This window comes from Megalopta genalis, chromosome 11 (assembly GCF_051020955.1).
Source record: "Megalopta genalis isolate 19385.01 chromosome 11, iyMegGena1_principal, whole genome shotgun sequence".
In the NCBI taxonomy this organism is placed as follows: Eukaryota; Metazoa; Arthropoda; class Insecta; order Hymenoptera; family Halictidae; genus Megalopta; species Megalopta genalis.
The window spans coordinates 7,109,455-7,122,996 of record NC_135023.1 but is presented as its reverse complement, the minus strand read 5'-3'; the positions used below and the strand labels follow the sequence as shown (position 1 = coordinate 7,122,996).

The 13,542-nt window shown below is 50.8% G+C and overlaps 2 protein-coding genes across 2 annotated transcripts in view; one reads left to right on the top strand and one right to left on the bottom strand.

The window, feature by feature from the left end:
- Positions 1-7,983, top strand: part of qsm (Zona pelucida superfamily protein qsm) — a 24,771-nt gene extending 16,788 nt beyond the window's left edge. The window contains exons 2-8 of the mRNA XM_033480001.2: positions 1,696-1,797; positions 1,936-2,045; positions 2,371-2,546; positions 5,356-5,586; positions 6,168-6,315; positions 6,384-6,528; positions 6,955-7,983. Of these exons, the coding sequence (XP_033335892.2) occupies positions 1,696-1,797; positions 1,936-2,045; positions 2,371-2,546; positions 5,356-5,586; positions 6,168-6,315; positions 6,384-6,528; positions 6,955-7,199 (1,157 nt within the window). The 3' untranslated portion in view covers positions 7,200-7,983. The remainder of the gene's footprint in view (positions 1-1,695; positions 1,798-1,935; positions 2,046-2,370; positions 2,547-5,355; positions 5,587-6,167; positions 6,316-6,383; positions 6,529-6,954) is intronic.
- Mccc2 (methylcrotonyl-CoA carboxylase subunit 2) lies at positions 7,888-13,542 on the bottom strand. The gene is made up of 9 exons (XM_033480000.2): positions 12,106-13,542; positions 11,337-11,590; positions 10,661-10,932; positions 9,996-10,143; positions 9,460-9,875; positions 9,246-9,380; positions 8,530-8,666; positions 8,384-8,469; positions 7,888-8,318 (listed from the first exon to the last, which is right to left on the bottom strand). Exons 1-9 carry the CDS (start codon positions 12,217-12,219, stop codon positions 8,201-8,203), a joined length of 1,680 nt encoding a protein of 559 aa, XP_033335891.2. The 5' UTR covers positions 12,220-13,542; the 3' UTR covers positions 7,888-8,200.

Genomic DNA, 13,542 nt, shown 5'->3' with positions numbered 1-13,542 from the left:
TCCGCTCCGCGCGGCACCTGAAATCCTATCCCAGATCTCCGGGCTGCTCGACGTCGCGTGGTCGTGTCGTTGATCGACCCAGGAACTCTCGGCTGCTTCTGCGATCGCCGTGGAATCCTGCCGGCGACGATCCTTCCAGGACGATCCTCTCGATCGAATCGTCCGCGACGTTTACTCTCATTCGTCATGTATGAAGCCTCGCCGCGATGCGAAGGCAATTCTGAGGCTACACGCAACGATTCGACGGTCGTGGAGACCATTTAACGTTGTCTTCTGAGAATTCGCGTCGCGTGCCGCATCGACCGACTCCGTCGATCCTTAACATCGGCGATAAATTCTCCCCGAAATTCGTCATTTCCAGGAGAAATCACTGTACTCGAGAATCTCGAGAATCCAAACGGTTCGCCAAAATCGAACGCGCCGCACAGAGGATCACGCGATCCACCGATCGCGGGCACAGTCTCCGCGCAGTCGATCGAATTAGCCGACGGCGGATCTCGCGGCGCGTCCAATCCCTCGGAATTCAATTCTCCGGAGGATACGGGGATAGATGGCTGGAATCTCTCGCCGCGGGATCGCGATAATTCGAACCGGTGGTTTCGGTGCGCACCGCGCAGGCCGGACATTACTCGGCGAACGGTGAAAGTATCTATCATCGAGCGCCGCGAATAAACAGGGGACCAACCCACTGGGATGTACGTTGCCTCTCTCGCGACGTCGAGCTGCTGGCTTTTCAAGGTCAAGACGTTTACGACTTTATGGGGCAATTACCGTGGTATACTGCGAGTTAGTTCGCGGACTGGCCGCCGGGTCTCCTCTCCTCCTCGGCTTCTTTTTCCCGTCGGTGAGCAACTTCGTTGTCGGATTCCGCGGATTCAGCGTTAAACGAACTTTACGCTTGCACGGAAATCGACTTCGTTTCGCGAAACTTCGTACTTCGGAGTTTCTAGGGGAGCGACGACACACCTGTGCTCTTCGACTTCCACCATGGTACGTTCTCCATTCTTCAGCGATATCAATCTCGATCGCCTGGACGCGATCAAATTCTCGCGGATTACCCGCTGTATCAAGGACGAATCCTCTAATGGAGGTTCGCTGCGCCTCGCGAAAGGAAAATGAGAGCAATTAGCGCGGCGCAGAAACAGGATGCAGCCCGGCACTAAGTATCTCGCCGGGGTATAGTTGAACGATCGAATTCGCGTCGATTAACATAGCACTGGTACGGATTCTCCGGCTTATCGCTTCTCTCGGGGCAGCGAAACGAGAACGGTTCGCGTGTTCTGGGGAAAAAAGGCCGCGGTCCCAGCAACTTTCTCTCTATTTCTGCCGGCCGCTAGTGTCCTTGAAGGGAGCCAGCATCCTTGAAGGCTACCGTTAGGGCGCGAAACACCGGAAACCGCGGCATCGGCCTGCGCTGACCTCTCGAAACCGCTTCGTTCCTCTTCTTCCGCGTGCTTTTTTCCCCCCTCCCCCCCCCCCCCGGTCCGTCTAATCCGCGGGGGTATCGCGCGATTTATCAAGCAAACTGGTTCGGACGATCTGTTTCGCTACTGGAATTACAATTTCCTGGTGTCGAGGGGGAGCTTGTCGGCCGCGTGTTCGGGAAAAGTTATCGGCTGCTCCGCGAGCAGAACGACAACGACCAAAACGACGAATTTTTCAAGCGACCGGTGCACGGTTTTTGTCTCGTTCCAGTCCAGAGCAAAGTGAGATGCTCCGAGCAGTGGATGGAGGTCGACATCGTGAGGAGCAGTCCCAGGGCGAGCATATATCTGCAGCAGCTGAAGGACTTTCCAGGTAAAGATCGATCCGTGTTCCTGTCCGGGTGTATATCCAGGGCCCGGCCGCGGCCACGGCCCGTTTGAAATATAAACGGGAAGCGGTTCGCCGGAGCGGTTTACACGAGAGCCGAGATCTACCTATCCTATTTTCCAGACGAGGCCTGCAAGCCCCGGCTGAGCAACGGCGTCGCCACCTTCCGGTTGTCGCTGAGCGAGGAGGACATACAACGCTGCGGCATCACGAAAGTCGTTAACAAAGTCACGGTGGGGCGCGATCAACATCCTCGAATAATTAAAACGATCGAGCGATCCAGCCCACGCCGGCGAGCCCCGCGATTTATCCACGGTTGTACCGCTGTCGTCGGATCGATTCTTGTCCCATAAATTGCTCTCGTATCGATCCTGTTCGCGAGCCAAAGAAATCAATTAGCATCGGGGGAGGAGAGCCCGGCCTAGGTCCGGCTAAACGTAGTAGGACCCGATCCCGACGGCGAGGGGCCGGCGTGGGCCCGACGATCGATCGATCGCTGCGAGGCTTCGCTCGGCGCGATCCCGCGTGCTTAATTTAACGGCCGGTAATGATACACAGGGTCAGAAGGTGTACTTTCATCGGATAATAGTGGAGGAACCGGCGGACACCAGCAAGCACACGTTCACCGTGAAGTGTGTCATCACCGAAGTCCTCGTCAAGCCTGGGATCTCGATCGCGTCGAATCACACGACGGTGCGGCGCAGCGTCTTCCCCGCCGGCTTTCAGGAACCCGAGTAAGTTTCGCGTAGAGTAAGAGCGAGCAGAGTTGCGCCGCTGCGCTCGGTCGGCTTGGTAACAGCGTGCCCGGACTCGCGGGAGATCGGCACGCGAGCAAACCGAGCGAGCGTGCGCGTCGCGTCGCGATGCGATGCGGCGCGACGCGACGCGATGCGATGCGATGCGCCGCGGCGAGGCGACCAGCAGCGAAACACCTGTTGCACCGCGGACCGGCGCGGCGCGCGGCGATTGCACGCGAGTTGCGTTCGTTTTCGCGTCAAGGACGAGCTCGTTTAATAGATTCGGGTAGACAAGAAGCGGCTGGTGCGAGCGTGAACAGTTAAGATCTTCTCCCGTGTAAGCTCGAGGATTCCTTTCAGCCAAGTGTAACTCGGGAACGAGCGAAATGCCTTGAATTTTCTGGGTCGGCTCGCCGGAAACAAGACCGCGTTTTCAGCGAGCCGGTATTTCCAGATGGCACGTTTCAATCCTCGAACTTTGTCGTTACATCCTAAGACAAAAATGTTATGCAAACGTAGGACAGATGGTGCCTCTGTTGAACAATTATGACAAAAATAGGGAATACGGGCGGAACAGTATCCGATTCGCTGTTACTGCGAGCATCGGCTCGATTAGATCAATCTACAGTAATGTCTCTCTAATCGACGCTCAGTTTGTCCACAAAAATGGACAATTTAGAGAGAGGAGACACGATTTTTCGAGTCTCGAGGCACATTCGTATAGTCGCCGATTGCGAACAATTATAAAAACGAGGCGCAAGGCTCAAATAATCGCATCTCCTGTTCCCAAATTGTCCTTTTCTGTGGACAATCTGCGCGTCAATTAGAGAGACATTACTGTATTTAGATCACTCGACGTCGTCGCTTCCACTGCTAGTAGCCATTCCTGACGGACATTGATTTAACGATCTTAGACGATCTCGGGTAGTAATCGCTGCTTAAACAAACTCGATGCAAATATCGCAGCAAAATCGCGGCCGCCGTTCGAAACTAAAATCCGTTGCTTGAAAGCCGACGTGGACGCAGATTATTGTTCAACGGCCGCCTCGCGAAACGGATGAAAAGTTCTAGGCTTTCAGCTAGACCAGGCGTAGACGCGATCCCGTGGGGCGCAGCCTTGAAATCGAGAGCAACGCAGGTGCGTTGCAGGCGCTCGTCGCCCATGGCTGCGCTAGGCGGTGCAGCTCTCCGGCTCGGTCCGCGAAATAGTTTCATGGCGCGGCTTTTTTGCTCCGGTGATCGGCCGGCGCGGCGATCACCTTGATTCATGATGCGGCGATCCATTTATTTGTCGAGCGCTATACGGCGCTCGAGCAGGTGCTGGAAAACCTGAAATGTAATTTTAGCCCGGATCGCGTCGCGTTACCGAGTGTACCTCCGCCGGCCTTTTCTCTCTCGGCCGTTCGATCCAAAGCCCGAGTCATCCAGGAGGTCCTTCGGACAAAGCCGCGGGTGACGTCTATTCTTGCTCGTCCGTCCTCGACGAATCGTAATTCAGACTAATATTCGGTGGACGTGGAGCAGATGGCACGCGCGTGTCCCAGCGAATACGGTGGCGCTTCTCGATCTTCCGTTGCCGGCTGATCGATGGCGCTGGGCGGACACGCGCGTCCCACGCGCGATCATAATCCTAGCTGTACCCGCCAATCGGGAAAAATCGGATCCAATGACACGGCGATCCGGCGGGAAACCCTTGAACTCTTCGGCGCGAGGGTGAGAACGCTGCCAAATTGTGATTTACGAACGACAGTGGACGGGTATTTGCATACCGGCCGGCCACGGACAGCTGCCGGGAAACCCGTAATGTAATTTTAACTCGGCAGAACGAGTGGACGGCTGTCAGCCGCGGGATCTCTCTTCCTGCTTCCCGTCGGCCAAAGTCAGCCTCGTCCTGGCGACATTCTTCCTGCACGAGGACACGCTCCGCGTGGCTCGCGAATCCGAGAGTCGGAGCGAGAGAAATACTGAAAGGGAAGAAAGAGAGAGAGAGAGAGAATTTTTCCGGCGTTCCTGTTCCGCGGTTAAGCTAATTTATTGGCACTAATCGATCGTAGCTCGGCGATCGCTGTTCCACGTGGATTCCGCCGGAGCGTCGGTGTCGCCTCTCTCTCTCTCTCTCTCTCTTTCTCTCTCTCTCTCTCTCTCTCCTGGCGCACCAGGAAGCCGTAAAATCTTTATTGTTGAATTATCACGCGGTATCTCCGGCGAAGGCCGATCTCCGGGGTCGCGTGCCACGCACCGCAAGAAAATTCTCTCGCGATCTTGATAACTGTTTCTGCTTCCACGAACTCCGCGGAATCGCATGCTCGTCCCCCGTGATTAGGGATCGACGCGCAACCGGCCAGGGCGATAGATCCTCCGGAAAATTCTTCCCGCTCGATCCGTCGCGACGTCGATGTTCGACCGGCTCTCGTTCTTCTGTTTCTTTCTTTCCTTTTTTTCTCTCCTATTTTTTCTCGCGAATCCGGCACCAGTTCGCAGCCGATGCCGTTCGATCTCCGGCGAAACGGTGGATGATTCTGCAAAAAGAGAAACGCGATTTAGGTTGACGAGGACTCGATGACTCTGGGAAACAACCCTGACCCCGCGATTCGTTTCCCGGTGTTTTTTGCGACCGGTAAATAGGTTAATTTTCTCCTAACTGTTCCGACGGAAACATGTAGATCATGGTCTCGCGATGCCGTTGCTTTTTGCCGCCGCCAGCTGCCGGAGGAATCTGCGGCCGGGGCAGATTCCGGGCGGCCGCGGAAGCCGCGTTCGCCAGCGGAAATTGAATCTGTAGTCGTGTTTGTTTCTTGGTACGCAGCATGGTCGAGATCAGGGACGAGATCTCGGAGTCCGCTCCCATGCCGATTCTAGGGGTGGGCGTTCGGCAAGGTGGCACCCTGGTCACCGGCGAGCTCAACGTCAGCCCGGGCACGCCTCTGCAGATGGAGATCTACCTGGACAAGCACTCGGCGCCCGTTTACGGGCTCCTGGTCAGCCACATGCTGGTGACCGACACGAAGTCGCAGGAGGAAACGATCATCACCAACGGGTAACTAGTGGACTGTGTAATTACGGTAAATTCTCCCTAATCGACGCTCGGATTCTGCGCAAGAATCGACGATTTGGGAAGCGGAGATGCGATTGTTCGAGCTCGCGGTTCGTTTTTATATCGCAAGGCTCGAATAATCGTATCCTCCTCTTCCGGAATTGTCTATTTTTCTGCACGATCCGAGCGTCGATTAGGGAGAATTTACTGTAACCCGTTCGCGGACCTCCGACATCTAGAAAGACAAGGATAAATTACGCGAATTCGAATGCGACTTGGCTTAAACGAAAGCTGGAAGTGTCTACTTTGACCGCTTGGGTACAGATTTATTCGAGAAAATTCTTACGTTTGTGCGACGGATTTAATTTGCTGATACGCGGAATACTATATAAAGGCGAGAGTTTTGCGCATATTTCGCGATAAAATATACGTAGTAATTAGAAGTTTGAACGACGAATTAGACAGCGTAGTTCGTGCTGAAATCGTATAACAGCTCGGTTCGCGTCGACGACTGCACGGCGCTATATTTTCGCCGCAAAATCCGCGAGCTGAACGGTCGTTTCACGAGATCCCTCTGTCGCCAGCTGCTGCGTGGACTCGTACCTCTTCGACAACTTCAACACCGTGGACGGTGACTTCCTGACAGCGAAATTCCGGGCCTTCAAGTTCCCGGAAAGCACTTACGTGCAGTTCCGCGGTACCGTGAACGTCTGTTTGGACAAGTGCCAAGGGGTAAGTTGACGGTCGAACCCGCGGCTCGACATCGCCGGGGCCTTATTTAACTAGTCCGGCGACCGTAGATCGAGTGCATCAACGGCCAGGTGGGTTTCGGCCGCAAGAGAAGAGCCATAGAAGCATCGAGCAACGACAAGAACAAGATCTTCGAAGTGACCATGTCTACGTTCATCAAGGTGGACTTCGAAGCGGATGCCGTCGTCGACAAAGGTAGGTAATTAGGTCGAGTCGCAAATAATTTCCGGTTTTCTATCGGACATTTATTTTATTCTTCTTTCTTATTCATTTATTTTTCTGTTTCCTTTTTCTCCTTTATTCGACTCGTAGTGATTAAATACGAACAATAGATTCTGGAGTTATTCACGACTTGACCTAACGCAGTAAATTCTCTCTAATTAACGCTTAAATTGTGCACATAAGTGGGCAATTTGAGAAGAGGAGATACGATTATTCGAGTCTTTCTATAGTTGCTAACGATCGGTTGCTATGAAAACGAACCGCGAGGCTCGAATAATCGTATCTTCCTTGCCTAAATTGTCCACGTTCGTGCACAATCTGAGCGTCAATTCGGGAGAATTTACTATAGCCAACTGTACAACGTCTCGTATTCGATGGTGACCGCTGTCTTGTCCACAGCCCTGTCGGAGCTGTACATCAGGAAGGGCAAGAACCGAACGAAAGCCCGCGCTGTGATGGCCGAGGAGGTCAGGGAGCAGGCCGCGCCGACCACGATCAGGACAGAGGAGCGGGCCTTTATAGCGCAAGAGGTGAACGAGCAGTTCGAGTACAAGGTCACCAAGACGGAGACCAGCGGCTCCTCGTGTCGAACGATAGCCCTGGGCCTAGCCGTCGCTCTTCTGTCTCTCTGCAAGCTGTTGTAAAGCTCGGAAGGAACGACTTCGGGGACGACGAACGATCGCTGATTGTAAATAGAAAGCCGAGCCGGCCGGGTTCGGGCGAATCGTCGAGGAAACGGACCGGCGATCCAGCCGGACTTTAGCATAATTCTTTTCCTTCATACGTAGAACGGTGTCTCGATTGGAGATTCGACTCCCCGCGGGGGAGTCAACTGTACGACGAAACGATCGCGATGCTTCGATTCTGGGTTCGATAGGAACGTGCTCAAGGTATTTCTCCGCTCTGCGACCGTCGGATTTTCGTCCACCACGCTCCCCTCTGTCCCCACGACTCTCATTCTCCTTCCCGCGGGTCTCTTCCTCTAGGGTGCACGCGACCGAACGCGGCCCTTCGACGATAGCGGCGGCTGCGGGCCGCTGCGGGCCGCGCCGCCGTCGAGAAAATCGACCTTTGCGAGCGGAGAATGCCGACGACCTAGTCGCGTGACCAGCTGTAACATCGCGGCGCGTCTTCGAGCGAACGTAGGCAATCACAGAGGTACTTAATCGCTGCTACAATATCCGAGCGTAACTATAACGGAACGCCGCTAGTGTAAAATAGCTATTAACGAAGAGGGGGCCGGACGAACACGTCGTATCCGAGCTCTCCCGTTGTTCCTTGCTCCGTGCCGGGACGAGGGGCAGAGAAGAAGGCTAATGAAAACGCGCGTCGAAACATACAAAAACACGCATATAACTTGGATTTCTTTAACACTCGTGTATACATGACGACCCCGTATAAAAAAATATATATATGTATGTGTATGTACTTCTTTAGCTTGTAATTATATGTATATCGGTGCAGACGTCGAGGTTAAAGACGTCGGAGTTCGGTTCCGATTACAGTAATGTCTCTCTAATTGACGCCCAGATTGCGCAGAAAAATGGACAATTTGGGAAGTAGTTATAAATTGTCCACAATTATAAAAACGAGCCGCAAGGTTCGAATCCGAGCGTCGGTAAGGGAGACATTACTGTATTACGATCTACATCCGGAATATCCCGAACTTGCTGTCGGGAATGGGAGCGTTCAAGGCCGCCGACAAGCTTAGACCCAGGACCAGTCTGGTGTCCACGGGATCGATCACGCCGTCGTCCCATAATCTAAAAGTAATTTAATATACATCGTTTCGCGTCCTCGGTTCAAGCTACGTGTGTCGGATAGTCACCTGGCGCTCGCGTAGTACGGGTTGCTCTCCTGCTCGAACCTGTTCACGATCGGCCTCTTGATCGCCTCTTCTTCATCCGCGGTCAGCTGTTGGATTCACCGTGATTTATAGATCGACTGCAGCCTCGTGACTCGCTAGATCCTTACCTCTTTTCCTTCTCTCGCTCGCTGCTGCTTCGCGATCTGCGCTAACACTCCGGCAGCCTGCTCTCCTCCCATCACACCGATCCTAGCGTTTGGCCACATGTAGAGGAACCTCGGCGAGGACGACCGGCCGCACATTCCTGCCGAAATTTATCTCGCATTAACCCTTCGCACTCGACCGGTGACGGATCGTGTATCAAAATAATATTTGCGTCGTCGAAGCTGTTTATATTTTAAGAACTGATCAAATTGCAATTGCTGTACGAGTCGCGAGACTCAGTTTCGTATGCATAAAGTGCAATAAGTCGTCGGAAGAAGCTATTTTGGATTTAGAATTAAAATGGCTTCGAGTGCGAAGGGTTAATAAGGAAATAAGGGTGTCCCATGATTATGTTAACATCTGGAAAGAGGAGATTCCTGAGGTCATTTGTAGTAACTATTTTCTTAGCGAAAATGCAATTTTTGTTTACGAGTTATCAACGAGAAACTGTGATCAATGAAAGGCGAGATCAGCTGGCGCGAGACTGCCGAGCCAATTAGCGAAATTAGGCTTCGACTGCTCGTTGGCTCGGCCATCTCGTCTCTCGTTGTTCACTGTTTTTCGTTAACAACTCTTACTTTAGAAAAGCTACTTCCAACGACCTCACGTATCACCCCTCTTTCCGACTGTTAGCATAATTACAAGACACCCTGTAGAACGTTACAGAAAGCTGTCTCACCATAGTACCCCGCACCATACGCTCCCCCGACCAGCACCGTGATCTTCGGGACTTTGGCGCAAGAGACAGCGGTTACCATTTTCGCCCCGTTCTTCGCTATGCCTCCAGCCTCCGCCTCCTTGCCCACCATGAACCCTGCAGTTTCATAAACTCGTCTTATCTCGATGTCTCACGAGTCTGCGAACTCCTCGGTTTGCACGCGTATGCTACTGGCCTGTGATGTTCTGCAGGAAGACGAGAGGAATCTTCCTCTGAGCGCAGAGCTGCACGAAATGCGCGCCCTTGAGCGCGCTCTCGGAGAACAGCACCCCGTTGTTCCCAACGATTCCCACGGGATACCCGTAGATCCTGGCGAATCCCGTGACCAGGGTCTCCCCGTACTGCGCCTTGAATTCGCGGAACTTGGACCCGTCCACGATCCTAGCGATCACTTCCTTCATGTCGAACGGTTTCTTCAAGTCGGCGCCGACGATCCCGTACATCTCGTCGACCGCGTGAGCAGGGACGTCTATCTTCTTGCTCGCGTTCGCTTGCATCGGCCTCTGCCGATTCAAGTCGCCGACGATCTGCCGCGTCAGGTGAAGAGCGTGCCGATCGTCTATCGCGTAGTGATCGATCAGGCCCGACTTCCTGAGCGCACAGATCACAGACTTTCAGGACAAGCGAGCGAAACGCGGGCAGTTAATTGTTGTTAATCGTCCTTTATCCGCGTTCGAAAGCCGAGGGACAATCTTAGATAATTTACTGTACCGGCAGTGGACTGCCGCGCCGCCGAGCTCCTCCGCGGTGACGTCCTCGCCGGTGGCTGCTTTGACCAAGGGCGGTCCAGCCAGGAAGATGGTGCCCTGATTCCCTACGATCACGTTCTCGTCGGCCATCGAGGGCACGTACGCGCCGCCTGCGAATTGAAGAAACTGTGGTAGAGAATCGAACGAGGGACGAACGAGTCTTTGATCGCTTTGTCCGCTGTCCAAGCTCGAGGGGTGGCCCCTAAGACCTGGGGTGGCCAAAGCGTCTGTATTCCTAGTCGCCCGCCTGTCTGATATTATCTACGTTCATGTTAAATTGGAACTTACTTTTTGCTTCGACCCTTTGCACTCGAGTGGCGACTCCGAGGCGCCACTGAAATTGCTCCAAGATAACTTTTATATTATCAAAGTTTAAATTTAAGAAATCTAAATTAAAAGTGTAGCTGTGTTGTACGAGTCGCGAAACTCAATTTCATACGCATAAAGTGCACTTTGTTATACAAAAAGGGTGAAACGCAAATGGTTAAATTACTATTTATTAAATTACTATTAATTCCTTGTGATCGCTTAACACGCGTTGACAGACCTATAATTTGAAAAAACAGAGGTCGCCCGTAGCGATGACAAATTTGGCCACCCCTGGCTAAGATCGATCCAAAGCTAAACCTGCGGTGCAGCTGCCCATGACCACCGCTATTTGCGCGATCCCCTTCGCGCTCATGTTCGCCTGATTGTAAAAGCTTCTGCCGAAGTGCCATTTGTCAGGGAAGACGCCTGCTTGTCTAGGCAAATTAGCGCCGCCGCTGTCCACCAGATATATGCAAGGCAAATTGTTCTCCTCCGCGATCTCCTGCGCCCTCAATTGTTTCTTAACCGTGATGGGGTAGTAGGTGCCGCCTTTTACCGTCGGATCGTTGGCGATGATCACGCACTCGTTCCTAACAAATCGTCGTACTTCAACCCTCGTCGTACCGCGTCGCCGTTCGTTCGTGTCGAAGCGATAACCGATTTTTTATGATCTTGTATTGTTCAATTATACTCTCCTTAGAAATTAAAAGAAAAAGTTCGGCAAGATAATGGTAATAGTAATAATAATAGCAATAATAACAGTAATAGTAATAGTAATAATAATAGTAATAGTAATATTAATAGTAATAGTAATAGTAATAGTGATAGTAATAATAATAGTAATAATAATAACGAGAGCAATAGCAAGAAAATTGTAGTTGAAAATGTTCGTGTACATAAGATCATGGGTCCATGCGGCCCCGAACGCGGGGCTGCGCGTGAACGCCCGACCGCCGGTACTGCGAGGGTTAAAGACAAGATTAGTGATGTCTACCCGGATACTCTTCCGATGCCAGTGATAATACCGCCTGCCGGTACTTCCTCCTTCTCGTACAATTCGTAGCCGGCTAATTGCGAAAACTCGAGGAACGGCGACGTTTTATCCAGCAAGGCATCGATTCGTTCACGTGGCAAAAGTTTCCCGCTTCTCTTGTGCCTTTCCCTCGCTTTCTCTCCTCCACCCTCCACTATCTTCTCCACCCTCTGTTTCAACTGTTTCACGAGGCTCTCCATTTGTATATAATTCTCCTGAAATTGACAGACAGGTCTTTGGTAAAACGCCGATTATTCCACGCGGCCCGTTTTTATAGTTACCGATTGCCGACAACTGTAAAAACGAGCCGAAAGACTCGAATAATCGAATCTGCTCGCCCCAAATTGTCCATTTTTCTGCGCAATCCGAGCGTCGATTAGGGAGATTTTAGTGCAGCTATTTTCTGAAATGCTGCGAAATTCATTTTGCATGGGATAGCAACTCGTGTTCCCGGTTCGTAGATCCTTTCAATGATACGGATCTACGAGCATGCGCGTTGCGGATGATCTATAAAGCGCGACCGCGCGATCGCGTCTATAACTAAATCCATATCAAACCCGAGCTTATCGCGCGAGTCGCGATAACAGCGCACGTCAGTCGGCCGATATAGAGACTGCTTTTTCCTTTATTTTTTGCCGAATGATGTAAGAAAATTTGAATAAGAAACGAAGTATCACGAAGGAAGACGCGAATATTAGTGAATTGTAATGATCCAGACGATCGATCTAACCTGGTACTCCTTCGATTTATGGTCCTGCGAGGTTCCGATAACGACCGCGTCATCGTGAAACGTCCTCGTGAAAAGGCGCAGCTGCCTCGACAATAGTCCACCCTTTCTCAACATTGTATAATTATGCGAGCTAATTTCACTTTCCACGGTCGCGTCGAAATCATGCCACGTGCTCACTGTACTTGCAACAACAACACATGCTCGTCAGCGAATCTCGATTGCTCAATGGAAGTCTTGTTATTCCAGTAAAGAGCCAATCAGTGCGTCGATTCGTTGCAGTGACGTTGCAGTGATCTATGACGCGAGGGATCTAGATCTCTCGATCTTGAGAAAATGTATCGTTTATTTCGTTTCTGGCGCATTGAACGGCGTAAATTGTAAGAATGCGAATGTTTCAAATTAAATAATGAGAAATTAAATTAGGTCAAGATTTGTTAGTTCGTGGAAAACGGTACAGATGATAGTTGAAATACGTCGTACGGATAAATTATCAATTGCTATAAAGAATACGTGGTATTGCTGGAAACATAGACCATTAACGCTCTGTAATATGCAGCGGAAATGTGTTATAAATCCAAAATTTATAATCGGGTCGAGTAGAGAATTCATCTCCGGATCGATTTCTTGGCGTTTTCGTGTTTTCGCAGAGTTATTAAGAGTGGTTCCTTTGTTCTTAGTTAAAAACTATTCAAAGCTTCCGCTACTTAACAACTTGTGGCGCCTCTTGTGGTAACATCGAAAAGCTCAGGTCAGGGTCTGTACAGCGCCAATTAGTAAATGGCAGAACGCTGAAACTACTGGTCAAACAGTGGTGCCACTTGTGGTGAAATCTGGAACCTCTGTACAAGGTCTGTACAGCGCCAATTAGCAAATGGCAAAACGCTCAAGCTGTTAGCCGAATTCCATTGTTCGTCATCTTGTCTAATAGTTCGAGTGTTTTGCCACTAGTCGCATTCATGCTGCACACAGCATCCAGTATAGTGAAAGATTGGAATAAAAAAATTATATTTCCATATTTTCCCATTTTTCGATGGTTATGTGTATATGTTTTACTATTGCAATCTTGTATTTCGCTTAATTAAAGATGAAGAATATTTGCTACATCAACTTCTGTGTTCTTTTTTCATAACCTCTATATTCCATCTGAGAATTGCGTTAACGTTTCGAACTTAGCAAAATTAATTTACGCGTCAGTGTTGACAATGTTGAAGTGCGTGCGGAATAAAACTGTCGAAGAGATATAGTATGGTCAAAGGATTATGGCTGTAATACTAATTAAGTAACTATTTACGAAGTTAACTGTTTGCAATTTTACAGACATAAATTATGCACTTATCTGTGTCAAAGGATGTAAAGTGAAGTCTTGGCTATCTTCTCGTTATAATTTTGTATAGATTTGTTACTTAATTGATGAGTTATTAACGATTTTTGGACGGT